We start from the raw sequence: 21,656 nt of genomic DNA, 5'->3' as shown, positions 1-21,656 counted from the left end.
TAAAGATCTGAGAATCAAAGGGGTCAGTAACATGATGAAGTTTCTGTTGGTAAATGGACAATGACTTGAACCCAGGTATGTTAAACTGCAAATTAAACACTCAGTCATTATGCCATAATCCTCCACGTTTGGTCAAGCCAGCTGAGGCTTCAGTCAACAGGTAGAATAGTGACGTCCTATATAAGGAACAGCCTATTGCATTTTTTTTTTTTAAATAGTGCCTTGCATAGAAGAGTTTCCGTTTTACTTAGAATCAGACTGTGGGCACAGCAAGCACCATGAGAGCTCTTTCAAATATCTTCTCAGATTAGATTTCACTTATCTCAAAGCCACTAGAAGAAGTTATTGCTAGCATCATGGAGACAGCTGAAAAATAATACATTAGATTAAGATAAGGGTGAATGAGAGAAGTGAGTTAACTAATGGGAGAAGAACAAAGAAAGAAATAGGTAAGGGAAGTTGTAATATAATAAACATAAATGAAAATCATGAAAGAAAATTATACAGAGGAAAATAATACATGGAAAAAGGAAGAAGCAAGCACAAATCCATATAGGAAGATCATATTTTATAAACAAATTGTTATTAAACTTTACCATTTTCTTTCCTAAGTTCACCTGAAAAATAAAACAGAGAAATATTAGAATCACTATGAAACAGATGATAGGAACATCATATTTTGTAAATAATCATTAAATTTTACCATTTTCTTTCCTAAGTTCACCTGAAAAATAAAACAGAGAAATATGAGAATCACTATGAAACAGACAATAGGAACATCGTATTTTGTAAATAATCATTAAATTTTACCACTTTCTTTCCTAAGTTCACCTGAAAAATAAAACAGAGAAATATGAGAATCACTATGAAACAGACGATAGGAACATCATATTTTGTAAATAATCATTAAACTTTACCATTTTCTTTCCTAAGTTCACCTGAAAAATAAAACAGAGAAATATTAGAATCACTATGAAACAGACGATAGGAACATCATATTTTGTAAATAATCATTAAATTTTACCATTTTCTTTCCTAAGTTCACCTGAAAAATAAAACAGAGAAATATTAGAATCACTATGAAACAGACGATAGGAACATCATATTTTGTAAATAATCATTAAATTTTACCATTTTCTTTCCTAAGTTCACCTGAAAAATAAAACAGAGAAATATGAGAATCACTATGAAACAGACGATAGGAACATCATGTTTTGTAAATAATTGTTAAATTTTACCATTTTCTTTCGTAAGTTCACCTGAAAAATAAAACAGAAATATGAGAATCACTATGAAACAGATGATAGGAACATCACATTTTGTACTAAATTGATCTGAAAAATAAAAGGAGTAATAAAAGAATCACTATGAAGCAGAAACAAAATGAACAAAAAAAATCTTGCAAAAATCTTTTCACCTATTGTGAAATATATAATTGGTTAGACCCTTCAGAGAAAAAAAAATTAGAATTATTTTCTAGATGTTTTACTGGAAAAACCTATGGGGGTCCACATTGCTTTGTATCAAATGGTAAAAAGTAGAAAAATAATTTTAAATTTATTGTGACTGAGCTCAACATCCCCCAAAATAATTTCCTAAAGTCTTCTTTAGGCATATCATTGTCATCGTCATCATCAATACCATTGTCACTACCACCACCACCATTCCCATTGACGTTCACTAAGCACTTTATTTGCACTAAGCTCTGTGATATATGCTTTGCAAGCAGCATCACATTTGATCAACAAAAGTTCTTCGGAAGTTATGACACTTATGCAGAAGAATAAACATTAGCTCAAGACTACATTACTTGCTGCGTTTCCCAGTTTTTTATTTCAGAACTGGAATTTTTTCCAAAGTGAATATTATATTACTAGGGAAAGATATTTTCAGTAAAAGAAAAAAAAAACAACAAAACATTGGGGTAAAGCAGCAGTCTCCAAATACTATGTACTGCTATGTAATACTATGTAATACAGAGCAATACTATGTAAAGGGTTTGGCAGACTCTCAAAAACTTAAAGCTAGTATGCTACTTATTGTTTTATCTTCTTATTTCAGCCACTTTATTTGACAATCCATTTAGCAATTTATCATCATGCTTCTTTTATTCTATTAGAGTAGGGCACTTAAAATGCTCTAAAAATGGTCAGCAAAAACCTCCAACTAATAAATTATATAGACAGGACTGTCTTATTCATTTTTTTAATGTTCTGCTGCATTTATAGTATTTACTTAAAATGGGTGAAAGACCAAAATATAAGAGCTAAAAACAATAAAAGTCTTTTTAAAAAATTCAGAGGTACATCTTCATGATTTAGGATTTAAGAATGGATTCTTAAAGGTAACACCAATGCACAAATAACAAAATAAAACAACAGACAAACCTAACTTCACAAAAAGTGAAAACTATGTATCAAAAGGTAAGAAAGGGAAGAGATAATGTACATAATGGGAGAAAATATCTGCAAATTATATATTTTTAGGGGCTTAGTATCAAGGGAGTAGATTGATATATTATGAAGAAATCTTTATTTGGTATAATGTGAGGATACTGAACCCCTTTTCTTGTTACTGTCTGAAGCTGAGTTTGCTACAATAATATCTTTCTAAGTGATTTAAGACTTGAAACTCACATCTTTTATTTTCTCTGCAAAACAAATGAGAAATGTTGATTAAATAAAATAATTGAAGTAATTCACAAATAATGGTATGGAGGATCAAATATTAGTTCTTTTAGGGGCAAACTATTTTTACAAAATGCCAAAGTACCAAGAGCATTGTTTTCATATAATCCAGGACAGGTTTTCCTTCAATGATATGTTTTCTATTTTGGTGGAGATAAATTTCCCTTTGAATTCCTCCCTTTTCTCTGAATATATGCATTAAACAAAATAACTTATTTCAACTAATAGATACAACATAAAAATGAATTAAAAGAAGTTAAAATTGATGAGGTCATTTATTAATTATATCCTTTCTCTATGGATGAAGAGAAAACACCTTTTTTCACGTTTTCAAAACAAAATAGGAGAAATTTGTGATTTTCAGATTCAAAATCTCTTCATCTATCATTTCTATCCACATGTGGTTCCCTTCTCATTGGCTCCTTCTGTTATTCCCTTATGCTTGCATGCTTGCAGAAGTTTCTTTAGCATTTCTTAGGAGACAAATCTGGTAACTAATTCCTTGACTTTTCTTTCTTCCATGTGTTAGTCTTTGTCTTTCTGCTGAAGTCTGTTTTCACTGAATATATAGACGACTGGGTTGACAGTCTTTTCTTTTAGCATTTTAATGATTTTGCTTTACTGTATTCTTGCTCCTATGATTTCTGGTGTGAAATCACCTGGTTTTGAATCATTTCTCCTTTGTTTTACTTTAGATAACTTTAAGAGTCATTTCTCATCTTGGTTTTCAAAAATTATGATTGCAATGCTTCTAGGAACATAGGTATTCTTTGAGTTTATTCTGCTTATACTTTTGCCAAGCATTTAAGCATCCTTAAATTTAAATCTCTTACCAAGTTTGAGAAAATTTTGACATTCTTCTTCAAATAAATTTTATGTTCCAATCTTTCCTCTCTCATTCTGGGAAGCTCATTATTTATGCGCTAAAAGGTTTTTTTTTTTTTAATTACCAAATATCTTCATTCAGAAAACGTATACACACCATGAATATTTCTTTTCTTTTTTATTAAGTTTTCTACTTTAATTCTAATATAATGAACATACAGTGTTATATTAGTTTCAGGTGTACAATATTTTAATTCAACAACTCTATACATTAGTCAGTGCTCATCATGTTAAGTACACTCTTAATCCCCATCATCTATTTTGCCCATCCCTCCACCCACCTCCCCTCTGGTAACCCTCTGTTTGTTCTCTACAAAACCTTGGTTTGTGAGCATAATTCATTCCAGAAACATGCTTGTAATCCAAAGCACTCATATATCAAAGCAAATTTCAAGAACCATTGGCTCAGTTGTGATCATGTGACATTCAGTGTCATGTACTGCTTGTATTGCAAGACATCACTCGTTTATCATGTTAAAATTTATTAGAAATGTTTGCTCATCTTGTGGAACACTCACAGAACAAGTTACAATCCAAGGTTTTACTGTGCAGTTAAGAGTCTGTTTTTTGGGTTGTCTCTTTTTTTTACTTTGTTCATTTATTTTGTTTCTTAAATCCCACATATGAATGAAATCTCATGGTATTTGTCTTTCTTTGACTATTTTGCTTAGCATTATACTCTCTAGCTCCATCCATGTTGTTGCAAATGGCAAGTTTTCATTCTTTTTTATAACTGAATAATATTCTACTGTGTATGTATTCCATTTCTTCTTTATCCATTCATTTACTGATGGAGACTTGGGCTGCTTCCATAATTTCAGCTATTGTAAATAATGCTGTTACACATAGGCGTGCATGTATCACTTTGAATTAGTGTTTTTGTATTCTTTAGTAAATATCCAGTAGGACAATTGCAAGGTCATAGGGTAGTTCCATTTTTAACTTTTTGAGGAACTTCCATACTATTTTCCAGAGTGGGTGCACCAGTTTGCATTCCTACCAATAGTGCCTGAGGGTTCCTTTTTCTCTACATCCTCACCAACACTTGTTGTTTCTTGGGTTTTTCATTTTAGCCATTCTGACAGGTGTTAGGTAATATCTCATTGTAGTTTTGATTTGCATTTCCCTGATAAAGAGAGATATTGAGCATTTTTTCATGTGTCTTTTGGCCATCTGTATATTTTTTTGGAGAAATTTCTGTTTATGTCTTCTATTCATTTTTTTAAAATTTTTTTTTAACGTTTATTTTTGAGACAGAGAGAGACAGAGCATGAATGGGGAGGGGCAGAGAGAGAGGGAGACACAGAATCGGAAGCAGGCTCCAGGCTCTGAGCCATCAGCCCAGAGCTCGACGCAGGACTCGAACTCACTGACCGTGAGATCATGATCTGAGTTGAAGTCGGACACTTAACCGACTGAGCCACCCAGGCACCCCTTCTATTCATTTTTTAATTGCATGATTTATTTTTTGGGTGTTCAGTTTTATAAGTTCTTTATGTATTTTGGATACTAACTCTTTATCAGATATGCCATTTGCAAATATCTTTCCCCATCCAGTAAGCTGTCTTTTAGTTTTGTTGACTGTTTCCTGCATTATAACTTTCTTTTTTACAGATTAAAAAAAATATTATTTATTTAAATTCCAGTTACTTAACCTACAGTGTAATATTGGTTTCAGGAGTAGAAACCAGTGATTCATCACTTACATATGACACCCAGTGCTCATCTGAACAAGTGCCCTTCTTAATGCCCATCACCCATTTAGCTCATCCCCCCCACCCACTTCCCCTCCAGCAACCCTCAGTTTGTTCTCTGTATTTAAGAGACTCTTATGGTTTGCCTCCCTCTCTGTTTTTATTTTGTTTTTCCTTCCTTTCTCTTAATGTTCATCTGTTTTGTTTCTTAAATTCTACATATGAGTGAAATCATATGGCATTTGTCTTTCTCTGACTGACTTATTTTGCTTAGCATAATAGAACTTTTAATATTATCTCACACTTCCTCCATAGCTTTGTTCATTGTTTCAATATATTTTCATTACTGTTCTTCAGATAGGAAAATTCTGTGGTTTTGTATTCCATTTTCTGGTCTTTTTGCTTATCATCTACATTCTGCTATGGTGCTAATGCAGTAATTAAATTTCAGATATTATATTTTTCAGTTCCCAAATTTTGATTTAACTATTTTTCTAGTTTCTATTTCTCTGCTATGAATTTTCATTCATTCATTTCTAATCTTTTTATTTACCTCATGTAGTACAGCAACCATAGTTTTCCCCTCTTTTTAAAATGTTTGTATAAAGCCCTGTGTATCCTTTACCCAGACCCTGCTAAATGATAGAAAACATCTTATATAATTGTAGCAAAATATCAAAGCCAAAAAATTGACATGGGTATAATACTGTTAAGTATACAGCATGCCACATTTGAGTTTCATCATTTTTCCATGCATTGATGTGTGTGTGTGTGTGTGTGTGTGTGTGTGTGTGTGTGTGTGAATGCAATTTCTCTCATCTATACACTCAAGAAACCACAATCAAGATATAAAACTAGCCCATAACTACAAAGGAAATCTCTTGTACAGTCTCTTTATATTCCCACTCCCCACCCTTGCTCTTCCCTGTCCCCTGGCAACCACTAATCTATACTCTATCTCTGTATTTTTGTCATTTTTCAGATGTTATACTAATGGAACCATACATTACATAATCTTTTGAGATAGACTTTTTTGCCCACTAAGCACAATGCCATTGAAGTCCATCACATTTGTTGTATGAATCAATTATTGCTGAATAGTATTCACTGTACTCATTTGCCACAGTTAATTTGACCACTTATTGAAGGGTATTTATTTTGTTTCCAGTTTTCTTTTTTTTTTTTTTTGCTAATACAAGTAAAATTGTTCTGAATATTTGCATAGAAGATTCTGTGTGAGCATAAGTTTTTATTTCTTTATTCTTTAGGATAAATTCCTGTGTGATTTTTTATTTACACAACAGTGCATATTTGTTTTTATAAGAAAATGCCACATTATTTAATGGATGGCTCTACCATTTTACATGCTCACCAGCAATGTTATAAATCTAGTTTCCTCACACTCTCACCATCACTGGATATTTTTCTGTTTTGGCTTTAAATGTTAGCCATTCTAAAGATGTGTAGTGAGATTTCACTGTGGGTTTCTTTAAGTTTATCCCATTTGTGGACATTTCAGTATCTTGAATCTGTAGAGTTTTACATTTCACCATTATCTTGTCTATATTTGTTTTCATCCCCATACTCTGTAATCTCTCTGAAGACTCTGATAACACAAACAATAGATTACTTTTATATTGTCCACATGTTCCAAGTCCCTGTTTCTTTGTCTGTTTTCTCACTTTTTCCCTGATAAGGTAATTTCTATTGATCTATCTTTAAGTTTAGTTTCCTTCCTCTGTCATCTTAAATTCAGCATGCATTGAGATCAAGTAATTTTTCTATTTCAGTTATTATATTCTTTAGTTCTAAAATTTTCCTTTGGTTATTTATAAAATCTATTTCTCTCCTAAATTTTTCCATTTTCCCTTATTTCAAGAGTTTTAATTGCTCCTTGAATCATTTTTATTATTGTAACTCTACCATCCATGTCAGATACCTCCAATACCTGTGTCATCTCAGTGTTGGTTTCTGTCAGTTGTCCACTGTTGTTCAGGTGTGATTGCCTTTGATTTTGACATGAAGGGTGAAATTTTTATTTTATTCTAGACACTTTGGGCATTAAGTTGTGAGGCTGTGGATTCTATTTATTCTTTTTTACTGGCAGGCAGTCACGCGATTTATGTGTAACGTGTTTCCAGGATGGGACTGGAAGTTCAGTTTCCTATTGGTTGCAGGTAGAAACAGAGTGCTGACTATCACTGCCACATTTGCTACTAGTGGGAATGCAATTCAGCTTATCCCTTAGTCCCACTGATACTTTCCTGGGGAAAGCAGAGCATGGCCTCACCTCCTCTCTCTGCTATACAGGGATGAAAGCTTAGCTGGATCCCACAGACACCAGTATGGAATGAAAACAGAGTGCTGCCCAATACATCTTTGTACAGCCTCCTTCTGCCTTATGCTGCTAGCTAGGAGTGGAAGCTTAATTCTTCCTTAAAGTAAGCTGAAAGTATTGGGAAGTTGGGGGAAACAGTTGTTATTTGCCCTAGAATAAGGTGGGTGTTGTCAAAAAGCTCTTCTGTTCTGGTAGACCACCTTTTTCTGGTCATTTTTTTAAACAAGTTCAGCAAATTTGCAGAATATGAGATCAACATACAAATGGTTTTACCTCTATACATAAGCAATAAACTATCCAAAATTGAGATTAAGAAAACAATTCCATTAACAATAGCTCATGAAAGAAAAAAAAAAGGAATAAATTTAACCAAGGGGGCAGAGGTCTTGTACATTTAAAAGTAGAAAGCATTTCTAAAAGAAATTAACATATGCCTAAATAAATGTAAAGATCTCCCACGTTCACTGAATGGAAGGCTTCATATTACTAATATGGCAATACTCCCCAAGGAGATCTACAGATTCAATGCAATTGTTATCAAATCCCAAGAATTATTAATTAATTAATTAATTATTATTATTATTTTTACAGAAATGGAAGTCTGGTACTGAGATAAAGATAGATATATAGACCAATGGAATAGAATCAAAAATTCAAAACTGATCTGATAAATCTAGTATCAATTGATTTTTAATAAAGATACAAAGGCAATTCTATAAGAACAGAATAATCTCTTCAACAAATTGTGTTGAAACAACTAGATGTCCACATGCAAAAGAACGAAGTTGGACTCTGGCCGCCCCAAATAAAGTACATTAACTTAAAATGGATCAAAGACCTAAATTCAGGAACTAAAATTATAAAGCTTTTATAAGAAAACAGAGAGAGGGGCGCCTGGGTGGCTCAATCGGTTAAGCGTCTGATTTCAGCTCAGGTCATGATCTCACAGTTAGTGAGTTCAAGCCCCACATCTGGCTCTGTGCTGACAGCATGGAGCCTGGAGCCCACTTCAAGTTCTATGTTTCTCCGTTTCTCTCTGCCCCTCCCCTGCCCCTGCTCACACACACACACACACACACACACACTCTCTCTCTCTCTCTCTCTCTCTGTCTCTCTCTCCCTCTCTAAAATAAATAAACATTAAAGAATTTAAAAAAAGAAAAGAAAAAGAAAACATAGAGATACCTCTTCATGACTTTGGTTTTGGCCATGGATTCTCATAAATGGCACAAAAAGCACAAACACAAATCAGGAGACTATAGATGCTGGAAAGGATGTGGAGAAATGGGAACCCTCTTGCATTGTTGGTGGGAATGCAAACTGTTGCAGCCACTCTGGAAAACAGTGTGGAGGTTCCTCAAAAAATTAAAAATAGATCTTCCCTATGACCCAGAAATAGCACTGCTAGGAATTTACCCAAGGGATACAGGAGTACTGATGCATAGGGGCACTTGTACCCTGATGTTTATAGCAGCACTCTCAACAATAGCCAAATTATGGAAAGAGCCTAAACGTCCATCAACTGATGAATGGATAAAGAAATTGTGGTTTATATACACAATGGAGTACTACGTGGCAATGAGAAAGAATGAAATATGGCCCTTTGTAGCAACGTGGATGGAACTGGAGAGTGTTATGCTGAATGAAACAAGCCATACAGAGAAAGACAAAAACCCTATGGTTTCACTCTTATGTGGATCCTGAGAAACTTAACAGAAACCCATGGGGGAGGGGAAGGAAAAAAAAAAAGAGGTTAGAGTGGGAGAGAGCCAAAGCATAAGCGAGTCTTAAAAACTGAGAACAAACTGAAGGTTGATGGGGGTGGGAGGGAGGGGAAGGTGGGTGATGGGTATTGAAGAGGGCATCTTTTGGGATGAGCACTGGGTGTTGTATGGAAACCAACTTGACAATAAATTTCATATATTGAAAAAAAAACACCAAAAAGCACAAGAGAAAGAGTAGATAAATTAGACTTCATAAATTAAAAATTTCGTGCATCACAGAATTCTGTCAAAAAAAGTTAAAAAACAATCTGTAGACTGAGAGAAAATATTTGGAAATTATATATCTGATAAGAACCTAGTAGTAAGAATGTATAAAGAACTCTTATAACTCATCAATAAAAAAAACCACAACCCTTTTTTAAAAAAATTTTTTTTCCAACGTTTATTTATTTTTGGGACAGAGAGAGACAGAGCATGAACGGGGGAGGGGCAGAGAGAGAGGGAGACACAGAATCAGAAACAGGCTCCAGGCTCTGAGCTGTCAGCACAGAGCCCGACGCGGGGCTTGAACTCACGGACCGCGAGATCGTGACCTGGCTGAAGTCGGACGCTTAACCGACTGCGCCACCCAGGCGCCCCAACCCTTTTTTAAAAAATGTGTAAAGGACTTGAACAGACATTTGTCCAAGGAGGTCAATAAGCACATGAAGAGATGCTCAATATCATTAGTCATTAGGAAGATACAAATCAAAACACAATGAGTTACAGCTTCATATGCAATTGGACTACTGTAATTTTTTGTAAAATGGAGAACAGCAGGTGTTCTGGAGGATGTTGGGAAATCCAAACTAGTACATTGCTGGTGGGAATGTAAAGTGGTGCTGCTGCTGTGAAAAACACTTTGATGTTTCTCCAAAAAAGTTAAACATATAATAATACCATATGACCCAGAAAATTACTCTTCAGTATATGCCCCCGAAATATTAAAAACAAGTATTCAAACACTCATTCAGAAATAGTCATAGCAGCACTGTTAACAGTAGGCAAAAGATGCAGGAAGAATTGAAGAATCTATCGACAGAGAAATGGATAAACCATATCTGGTACACCCATGCAATGGATATACCATTCTCAGTCATGAAACTGAATGAAAGTGTGTTTTAATTTTTATTCAAATGAAAATATTTTATTTTCCTTAAAATTTCATATTTGACCCATTGGATATTTAAAAAACCTATGTAGGGGCGCCTGGGTGGCGCAGTCGGTTAAGCGTCCGACTTCAGCCAGGTCACGATCTCGCGGTCCGGGAGTTCGAGCCCCGCGTCGGGCTCTGGGCTGATGGCTCGGAGCCTGGAGCCTGTTTCCGATTCTGTGTCTCCCTCTCTCTCTGCCCCTCCCCCGTTCATGCTCTGTCTCTCTCTATCCCAAAAATAAATAAACGTTGAAAAAAAAAATTTAAAAAACCTATGTACCTGGGGTGCCTGGGTGGCTCACTTAATTAAGCATCCAACTTTAGCTGATGTCATGATCTCATAGTTTGTGAGTTCGAGCCCCACATTGGGCTCCGTGCTGACAGTGCAGAGCTTGCTTGGGATTCTCTCTCTCTCTCTCTCTCTCTCTCTCTCTCTCTCCCTCTCTCTCTCTCTCCCTCTCTTTATGCCCCTCCCCTGTGCTTACATGTGCACTCCTTCTCTCTCTCAAATAAAGTTTAAAAAATTAAAATTAAAAAATTAAATAAAATAATAACTTATGTGCCTAATGTTTGTTCTCAAATTTCATTCTGTTGCTGATTTGTAAAATAACTTCACTGTAGTCAAAGAACATGTTGTATATGATTTCATCTTTTAAAATATATTAGTACTTGTTTTATGGGTTAGCATAAGGTCTATTCTTCTTAATACTCATTTGCACTTGAAAGAAAATATTCTTTTTGCACTTTTCAACAAAAAAGTTTCTATAATATCTCTTTACTCTCTATCTTTATTATCTGTTTGATGGACATCACTGTCATACTTGCCTTTAATTATTTAACTCAAAGAATTGGTTTCCTTGCAAGCTTTGATATATTTATAATAACTTATTTAAAAATCTTTGTCTAATAAGTCCAACACTGACCCACTCCCTCCACCCCAGGACAGTTTCTGTCTTTTTTTTTCTGCATGTGGGCCATACTTTCCTGCTTCTTTGTGTCTCCTAATTTTTGGATAAAAACCAGAAGTGTTAGAAAATATACTGTGTCAACTCCGGAAATCTGATTCCTCTCCCTCCCCCAAGGCATGTTGTTGTTGCTGCTCTTTATTTGGTTAGTGGTTTTCGTAACTCTGTGAAGTCTGAATTCCATGTAGTGTGTAGCCACTGAAGTCTCTGAGCACTTAGCTTACTGGTCAGTTAACGATGGGTCAGAGATTTTGTTACTACTGCTTTGAGCCAAAACATTTCCCACCTTTTGCTAAGGGGCTCTGTGTGTGTTAGGGGATGCCTGTGATGCTCAGAAAGTTTATAACTTGGCTTTAGCCTTCGCTTTCCGTTTCCAGCCTCAGTCAACCAGAGCTGAGATATTGGGGACCTCTTAGGCTCTCCTGGACATGCACATTGCCCTGCACATGCATGCAGTTTTCTAGATTTCCAAATCAGAGTTTTTCAAAGTGTCCTTTGGACATCTCATTGCCCAGATCTTCCTTTAAAAGTTTTGTTCTGCCTCTTACTTGCCTGACTGATATCATATTTTTAGGTAGATGTAAAAATATGCAGTTGATTGTTTTTGACAAATTCCCTGAGGATAGGGTTTTTCCAATGAAAGAATTTCTAAACCAGATCAAATAATGACAATGTCCAGTGAAAGGTGCTTTTCCAGGGAGCTATGAAACAGGTCAATCTGGCCATATTCTGGTTGTCTTAAGGCTTCTGTTTCACAGCTACCATGGTTGCAAGGCTGCTATTTTAAAGGCTACCACAGAGTTGGAGAGAGAAGGATAGGAGCAAGCCAAGTTAGGAGCAGGCCAAGTTACAAGGCACAAACTCCTACTGTTCTTAAGAATTTCAGCAGTTTTTCCTGAATAAATACTCCCTGAATTGTTGTACATCATGGTTAACTTCCAGAATTCTGATTTTGACCATTTGGCCAGTGTTTCGTTGCTTTTTTTGGAGAAGTGTATTTATGGAGATCCTCACTCTGCCATTCAGGAGGTCCTGACCTTAAAGATAAATTTATGTAATGGCATTTTGATGTTTCTCTGACATGTTTGGTAATGTGTATGCTGTACAAGAAACTGAAAGTGGCTTCATGATTTGTTTATAACTCAAAATGTCTTTTTATGCACTGTAATGCTGGATCTTTAATTCCCAGGTAAATTAACTTAAAAATAGTCTTCTTCATTGGGGCGTTTGGATGACTCAGTCAGTTAAGGATCTGACTTCACCTCAGGTCATGATCTCATGGTTCGGTTCATGGGTTCAGGCACCATGTTGGGCTCCGTGCTGACAGCTCAGAGACTGGAGCCTGCTTCGAATTCTGTGTCTCCTCTCTCTCTGCCCCTCCCCCACTCATGCTCTGTCTCTCTCTTTCTCAAAAATAAATAAACATTTAAAAAATTTGTTTTAAATATAGTCTTCATTAATAACTGGTCCATCCAAAGTTTTGTATAAACATAAGTTTCTTTTATAAATTGAATGTGACAGTCTTTAACTTTTGTTACTATTTGTAAGCCTGTGCCAGTCACTTCCTTGGCCCCATGGTATTCTGCTTGCCACAGGCATTTGGATACGCATTGCGCCAATTAAAGTGTTTGTGCATTGCCTGTGTTAGCCAGAGGCCTGACCCCACTGTGTGTGGACTGCTGCTGGATCACAACTGTGTGCTGCTTCCTCTGCTCATATGCATGGTCTATTACCTCATTGGACTTTATTTATAAAACAGATATTCAGAAAAGACAAACTTACTGAAAGTCCAGCATAGTGAAAGCACAGCATTATACCAAGCGGAGGGCATTCTCAGCAGTGGGCCCTGAACAACTGCATAAGTTGTGTATCTGTGAAGCCAGCCCTAAACCCATCCATTTCATGGAGAAGGTCATTGGAGGATTTTAGTGGTTCCATGTCCAGTGCATATGTAGCAAGGTGAAGACTAACATAAGAACACATGGATATGACTGGTTGATTTTTATATCTAGGGTTGACCGTGCAGAATCTTTGCAATGCTATAGGTCTGAATATTACCCATTAGAGTTGTGATGATTTATAAGAGCCACACAAAGAAAAACCAGTCCATTGCTTATATCACAGCAGCTTTTAATTTTTTTTTAATGTTTATTTATTTTTTGAGAGAGAGAGAGAGAGAGAGAGAGAGCATGAGCCGGGGAGGGAGAGAGAGTGAGGGAGATACAGAATCCAAGGCAGGCTCCAGGCTCTGAGCTGTCAGTACAGAGCCCAACGCAGGGCTCGAACTCACAAACCACGAGATCATGACTTGAGCCAAAGTCAGACGTTCAACTGACTGAGCCCCCCAGGCGCCCTGTATTATTAGGAACTTTAAAAGATATTTATTCAAATTTTGCTTCCTGTTTTGTATCAATATCCATTTTTATCATTAGGTTGACTATATGTTTATTCATTTAAATTGAAATTTTTTTAATTTTGTCTTGCTTTTATTTAATAACATTTATTTAAATCCAGTGTGTTTGTTTTCAGAATATATTGTATAGGATTTCATTCATTAATAATCACTGATTCCTATTGCCTTCTTTGAATCTATATTGAAATAAATCCCAATTTATTCACTTGTAAATTTCTGCATATTCAGGATTTTTTAATTTGTAGGCACTGCAGAGTATATCTTTTTTAAGTAGGAATTTTTTTTTGGAAATAGTAAAAATTATAAATTGTAAAAATTCTGAAAAATATGTGGTAAAGATTTTTTAACATTTCCCCATAAATCTTGCTTGAGAATTTAAGATTTCTTTTTTACACTTTCACATCATTTATGATATATTTTAATCCTCCATATAGCTTAGGAATCCATTCTGTAATAGAAGAACTATTCTCTAATCATGAAAATAATTTATTTATATGACCATTAAGATTTTGATTACATGCTATCAGTGGTAGTGAAATTTCTTTATAAAAATACTCAATAATGAGAAAGATCCTATTATTAAAATTCTTCTTTATATATAAAGAACTCTACAGAGCTCTTTAGAGAACTCTTTAGAGTTCAAACTCTTTACAACTTCAACCAGTTATTTCTTTTTTTTTTCAAGTTTATTTGCTTATTTTTCCGAGAGAAAAGAGAAAGCACAGGTGCACATGTGAGCAGGGTAGGGGCAGAGAGAGAGGGAGAGAGACAGATTCCCAAGCAAGCTTCACACTGTCAGTGCAGAGCCAGACATGGGGCTCGATTTCATGAACGTGAGATCATGACCAGAGCCAAAATCAAGAGTTGGACACTCAACTGACTGAGCCACCCAGGTGCCCCAAGTTATTTCTAATCCTAACAGTTGAAATAACAAGACAGAGAGATTGAGAGAATCTTCTTTCAATGACTTGTTATCAAAATAATCAAATATTTCATAAGTAATTCAAATATTACAGATTTTCCTGTTAAACATTATTTATACTGTTAATTTTAAAGACATGTTTTGAGAAACTTTACAATTTTGAGAATGAAATACTTGATGAATTGCAGTTTGTCAAAATCTCTCTTAATTAGGTGGCTTAGAAATAAATGTGAAAAAGTAAAAAGTAAACAATAAAGTGAGACTGTCACATCTCTTACTTCTAATTCTGTTTTTATAATGAGAAGGCAGATTCCCCTCATCTCTGTTATAATCATCATTCCGGAACCATGTCAAAATTGGTCAGAGTAATGAACCCTTATGATACCATGACTTTACATGTTAACTAACTTACCACTATTACAATATTCGTTTTTGCACAGGAAAATAATAAAAATGATGATCCCTAGACGTAAGAGAGGATAGGTGTTTACATCTGCTTCAGGGTGGAACTCTGAAAAATGAATGACAGAAAATTTCCTTATTGACATCTGGACCAACTTTATTGCTGTTTCTACAATAGAAGTTTTATAATATAATTCAGGTAACCCGTAGGTCTCTGAGCAAGTTTCAATCTTTATAGATAAAGCTCAGGGATCCCATTTCTCCCAAACACTACAGCAGCAGATCACAACAGTCACTGAGAAGACAGCATAGGATTGAATATTTGAGGGTAAACCAAGGGTTATCCCATGGGTTTTGAAGAACCCTGAGTGCGGACACCTCACAGTAAATGAGGGAATCTCTGCCAAATTCCATGTGTCTCCTCATCACTTTGTTATACTCTATGAAGCCAAAAATGATATAGTCAGACTTTGGTCCACAAACCAAATGAAGTTTGACATGTATTTTTGGAAGGCTTGTGATTTCAGAATAGATTTCACATTTTAAAATCATTGAAAAAAAAAATGAAAAAAACGTGATGCAAAAATGTGAAATTCAAATTTTAGTGCCCATAGAACTCATCTATGTTCAATCTTAGTGTATAGTCTATAACTGTTTTGCACTACAATAATAAAGATGAGTAGCTGCAATCAAGACTGCTTGTAGTGCAGTGATACAGTTATAATTGAGCATCATTTGAATGGCTATCACACCACAGCAACACTTTATTTTATGTCTTTATTAGCAGGGAATGCCAGTCATGTCAAAATAAGAAAAGAAGATAAAAGTAGGATTTGCATGAAAATTTTAAAGTATATTGGAGTGTGGGTTATTTTCTTACTGAATTATATGTATTTATTATGTAAGAGCATTATAGCTGTGCTAAAAGAAAACAACATAGAGGGAAGATGGTGGCATAGTAAGAGGACCCTAGGCTTACCTCAGACCATGAATGCCACTTAGATAACTATCAAATCATTTTAAATACCTCAGAAATTGACCTGAAGACTAGCAGAACAAACTCCACAACTAAAGGTAGAGGAGAGACCACATTGAAGAAGGTAGGAAATGCAGAGATGTGACTTAGGGGAGAAATGAATACTGGCTGCTATAAAGGGAAGGGAGCCCTGACCATGGAGAAGTGTGTGTGTGAGAGAGGAGCACACAGGGGAATAAACAAGGAGAATGTTTCCCATAGCCATTGGCTTGGAAAGTGAGAGGGACTGAATTTCATGAGTTCTTGTGATCAGAACTTACCCTGGACTTTAATTGTCATCAGTGGGCTTGGCTCCAGAAGACCCTGCAGACATTGGGGCTGCTCTTGGAGAGAAGGCAAACAACCTATGGACATACAACATATGGTAACTGGCACAATGCCATCACTGGTTACTTAACTTGCATACACCAAGCCCCATCCCCTTGTACTGTGGTGGAACTGCTCTTCTCAGTCAAGCTCATTTAGATCCCAGCACAGCAGGACCCTTCCCCAGAAGACAGCACAAACTTTTGCCCACATCATGTCTCTCAATCAGAGAATTTTGCAGAATTTCAGTTCCAGTGGAGCTGGAGCTCCTCCAGTGGAGGAGGTAACAGGTCTCATTTCACAAGCAGACCAGAGTGCACCTAGTTAAAACAGGCCACATTCAGGCCAAGGACCAAACATTGCCAACAGCAGGTAAAGAAAGCCTCTGTGTACTACTTCCTGGTCTGAAGGACAGAGCAGCCAAAACACAACAGCAGAGTGCATGCAGCACACAAGAGACATTCCCTGAAGTTCCAGGCCCTGGAAACTGCATGACCTCTTCTTCATAAGGCCATTACTTTCAGGGGCAGGACACATAACTGGCTTTTTTAACACAGAGAAGAAGGCAGAGACTGAGACAAAATGTGAAGATGGAGGAATGCCAAATGAAAGAACAAGATAAAGCCATAGCCAGAGATCTAGACTGAAATAGATATAAGTAACATGCCTAATGGAGAATTTAAAGCAACAGTCATAAGGATATTCACTGGGGTTGAGAAAAGAAGCCATCAGGGAGACCATTACCACAGATGTAAGAAGTAAAAAAAGAATCAGAGGCGAAGAATGCAATAAATGAGATTGGAAACAGGCTTGATGCAATGCATAGCAGGCTAGAAGAAGCAGAGGAATGAATTAGCAACCTAGAAAACAATATAATGGAAAATAATGAAGCTGAACAAAAGAGAAAAGGAAGAATTATGTAAGAGGAGAATAGACTTAGGGAACTCAGTGACTCCATCAAACATAACAAACATGATTTGTATTATAGGAGTTGCCAAAGAGAAAATGAAGCAGAAAACTTATTTGAAGAAATAATAACTGAAAACTTCCCAAATCTGGGGAAGGAAACAGACATCCAGGTCTGGTAGGAACAGAGAACTCCCATCAAAATCAACAAAAGCAGACGAACACCAAGACATATTGTTTTTTTTCTTTTTTAAATGTTTATTTATTTTTGAGAGAGAGTGAAAGTGGGGGAGGGGCAAAGAGAGAGGGGGTTCAGAGGATCTGAAGTAGGCTCTGCACTAACAACAGCAAGCCTGATGCAGGGCTCGAACTCATGAATAACAAGATTATGACCTGAGGCAAAGTAGGATGTTCAACCAACTGAGCCACTCAGGTGCCCCAATACCAAGACATATTGTAAATAAATTTGAAAAATATAGTGTAAAAAAAAATCTTAAAAGCAGCAGGACAAAAAACAGTTATTAACTTCTTTTGGGAAGGGAAGACCCATAAGTCTAGCTGGATATTTCTCAACAGAAACTTGGCAAACCAGAAGAGATATATTCAAAGTGATGAATGGGAGAAATCTGCAGCCAAGAATACTCTATCCAGTACAGCTATCCTTCAGAATACAAGAAGTGATACAGAGTTTCCCAGACAAACAAAAAGTACAGGAGTTCATGATCACTAAACCAGCCCTGCAAGAAATATTAAAGGTAACTCTTTGATTGGAAAGGAGACACCAAAAGTGACAGTAGAAATGTAGAAAATACAAAAACATTAAAATGAGCATTTCTATAAAAAATCAGTTAAGGAACTCATAATAAAAGGATATAAAATATGGTAACATACACCTATAATGGGGAGGATAGGAGAAAAGAATGTCTTCAATCTTAAATGACCATCAACTTAATATAGACTGTTATATGCAAAAACTAATGGTAACCATATATCAAAAAACACTAATAAACATGCAAAGAATAACGAGAAAGAAATCCAAATATACCATTATAGAAAATCACCAAAGTATGAAAGAGAAAGATAAGAAAAGGTCAGAGAAAATCTGTAGAAACAACCACAAAACAGTAATAAAATGGCAAGAAATACATATCTATCAGTAATTACTTTGAATGTAAATGGACTAAATGCTCCAATCAAAAGACAGAGAGTGTCAGAATAGATTAAAAAAACCCAAGACCTATCCATAGGCTACCCACAAGACACTCATTTTAGACCTGAAGATACCAGCAGATTGAAAGTGAGGGGATGCAGAAACCCTTATCAGACAAATAAATGTCAAAAGAAAGCCAGAATACCAATATTTATATCAAACAAACTGGTCTTTAAAACAAAGACTATAACAAGAGACCAGGAAGGACATAATATAATAATAAAAAGGACAATACAACAAGAAGATATAATAATTGTAAATATTTATACACCCAATATGAGAGCACCCAAATACATAAACCAATTAATAACAACATAAAGGATAATAATCCATAATAACAGGGGCTTTAACAACCCACTTATATCAATGTAAGGATCATCTAAAGTGAAAATAAATCAAGGAGACAATAGCATTGAATGACACACTGGGCCAGATGCACTGAACAGGTATATTCAGAACATTCTATTCTAAAACAGCAGAATACACATTCCTTTCAGGTGCACATGGAACATTATCCAGAATAGATCACATATTAAGGCACAAAACAAGTGTCAACAAATTTAAAATGATCAAAATTGTGCCATGCATCTTTTCTGACAATTCTCTGAAATTAGAAATCAACCAAAAGAAAATATCTGGAGGTTAAATGCCATACTACTAAACGATGAATGTGTCAACCGAGAAATCAAAGAAGAAATCACAAAGTACATGGAAACAAATGAAAATGAAAACACAATAATTCAAAACCTTTGGAACATGGCAAAGGTGGTACTAAGAGTGAAGTTTATTGCAATACAGGCTTACCTCAAGAAGAAAGAAAAAAATCTCAAATAGAAAACCTGATCTTACACCTAAAAACTCTAGAAAAGGAACAAGAAACAAAACCCCAAACAAGCAGATGGAAGGAAATAATATATATTAGAGCATAAATAAATGATATAGAAATTAAAAAACAATAGAACATATCAATGAAACCAGGGGCTGGTTCTTTGCAAAGATCAGCAAAATTGATAAACCTCTAACTACACTCATAAGAGAGAGAGATGAGAGAGAAAGAGAGAGAGAAAGAGAGAGAGAGAGAAGACTCAAATAAAGAAAATCACAAATGAGAGAGGAGAAATAACAACCAACACCACAGAAATACTAACAAGAGAACACAATGAAAAATTACATGCCAACAAATTACACAACCTGGAAGAAATGGATAAATTGCTAGAAACATATAACTTACCAAAATTGAATCATGAAGAAATAGAAAATTTGAATAGACCAATAACCAGTAAAGAAATTGCATCAGTAAGTTAAAAATTCCCAACCAACAAAAGTCCAAGGCTAGATGGCTTCACAGGCGAATTCTACCAAACATTTGAAGAAGGGTTAATAGCTATTCCTCTAAAACTATTCTAAAAATTACTAAAGGAAGGAAAGCCTCCAAATTCATTCTATGAGTATCATTTCCCTGACACCAAGCCAGATAAAAACACCACACAAAAAAGAGCACTATAGGCCAATATTTCTGATGAACATAGATGCAAAAAAATCAACAAAATGCCAGCAAACCAAATCCAATACATTTAAAAATTCATTCACCACCACGAAGTGGTATTTATTCCTTGGCTTCAGGGGTGGTTTAATATTTTCAAATCAATCAATGTGATATACCACCTTAATGAAAGAAAGCATAAGAACCATAGGAACATTTCAATGGATGCAGAAAAAGTGTTTGACAAAGTACACATCAATTCATGATAAAAACCCTCAACATAGTAGGTTTAGAGGGAACATCCCTCAACATAAGAAAGGCCATAACTGGAAAATCCATAGGTAACATTGTCCCCAATGGGAAAAACTGAGAGCTTTTCCTCTACATTAAGGAACAAGACAGGGATTTCCATTCTTACCACTTTTATGCACGTAGTACTGGAAGTCCTAGTACAGCAATTAGGCAACAACAATAAAAAATAAATAAATAAAAGGCATCCAAATAGGCAAAGGAAAAGTAAAACTCATTATTTGCAGATGACATGATACTCTATGTAGAAAACTTTAAAGACTCCACCAAAAAACTGCTAGAACTGATACACAAATGCAGTAAAGTCACAAAATCAATGTATAGAAATCTGTTTCATTTCTATACACCAATAATGAAGTAGCAGAAAGAAATTAAATCAATCCTATTTACAGTTGCACCAAAAACAATAAGATTCCCAGGAATAAGCCTACCCAAAGAAGTGAAAGAACTTTACACTGAAAACTATAAAACACTGATGAAAGAAACTGAAGATTACACAGAGAAATGGAAAGACATTCCATGATCGTGGATTAGAAAAACAAACATCATTAAAATATCGATACCACCGAAAGCAATCTAAACAGTTATGAAATCCCTACCAAAATACCACCAGCATTTTTCACAGAGCTAAAACAAGCAATCCTAAAATTTTTATGAAACCACGAAAGGCCCCAAATAGGCAAAGCAACCTTGAAAAAGCAAAGCAAATTTGTAGACATCACAATTATGGACTTCAAATTACATTACAAATCTGTAGTATTCAAAACAGTATGGTACTGGCACAAAAATAGACACATTGATCAATAGAACAGAATAGAAAACCAAGAAATTAACCCACAAGTATATGGTTAATTAATATCTGACAAAGCAAGAGAGAATTTCCACTGGCTAAAGATTATCTCTTCAACAAATGTTGTGAAAACTGGCAACAAGCAAAAGAATGAAACTGGACCATTCTCTTTCACCACACACAAAAATAACTCAAAGTGTAATAAAGACCTGAATGTGAGACCTGAAATCACAAAATTCCCTGAAGAAAGCACAGATAGTAATTTCTCTGACATTGGGCATAGCAACTTCTTTCTAGATATGTCTCCTGAGGCAAGGGAAACAAAAGCAAAAATAAACTCTTGTGACTACAGCAAAATAACAAGCTTTTGCACAGAGAAAGAAGCAACCAACAA

General features: G+C 35.3%; 1 protein-coding gene across 7 annotated transcripts in view; it reads right to left on the bottom strand.

Moving 5' to 3' along the window:
- The window catches only part of LOC128315662 (butyrophilin subfamily 1 member A1-like), a 35,202-nt gene that overhangs the window by 7,536 nt on the left and 6,010 nt on the right, over positions 1-21,656 (bottom strand). Inside the window, exons 2-9 of one of the 7 annotated variants that reach the window (XM_053222975.1) lie at positions 16,519-16,581; positions 15,233-15,331; positions 1,132-1,152; positions 1,025-1,045; positions 918-938; positions 811-831; positions 704-724; positions 597-617 (exon numbers count right to left, since the gene is read on the bottom strand). In XM_053222975.1, coding sequence (XP_053078950.1) covers positions 597-617; positions 704-724; positions 811-831; positions 918-938; positions 1,025-1,045; positions 1,132-1,152; positions 15,233-15,331; positions 16,519-16,581 — 288 coding nt within the window. Of the gene's footprint in view, positions 1-596; positions 618-703; positions 725-810; positions 832-917; positions 939-1,024; positions 1,046-1,131; positions 1,153-15,232; positions 15,332-16,518; positions 16,603-21,656 lie in introns of all 7 variants that reach the window. The other 6 variants (XM_053222973.1, XM_053222974.1, XM_053222976.1 and 3 more) reach the window with 6 other exon arrangements.

Source organism: Acinonyx jubatus, chromosome B2 (genome assembly GCF_027475565.1).
Source record: "Acinonyx jubatus isolate Ajub_Pintada_27869175 chromosome B2, VMU_Ajub_asm_v1.0, whole genome shotgun sequence".
NCBI classification, from domain to species: domain Eukaryota; kingdom Metazoa; phylum Chordata; class Mammalia; order Carnivora; family Felidae; genus Acinonyx; species Acinonyx jubatus.
Note: the sequence above shows the minus strand (reverse complement) of the source record. Positions and strands in the feature narration are given on the sequence as shown.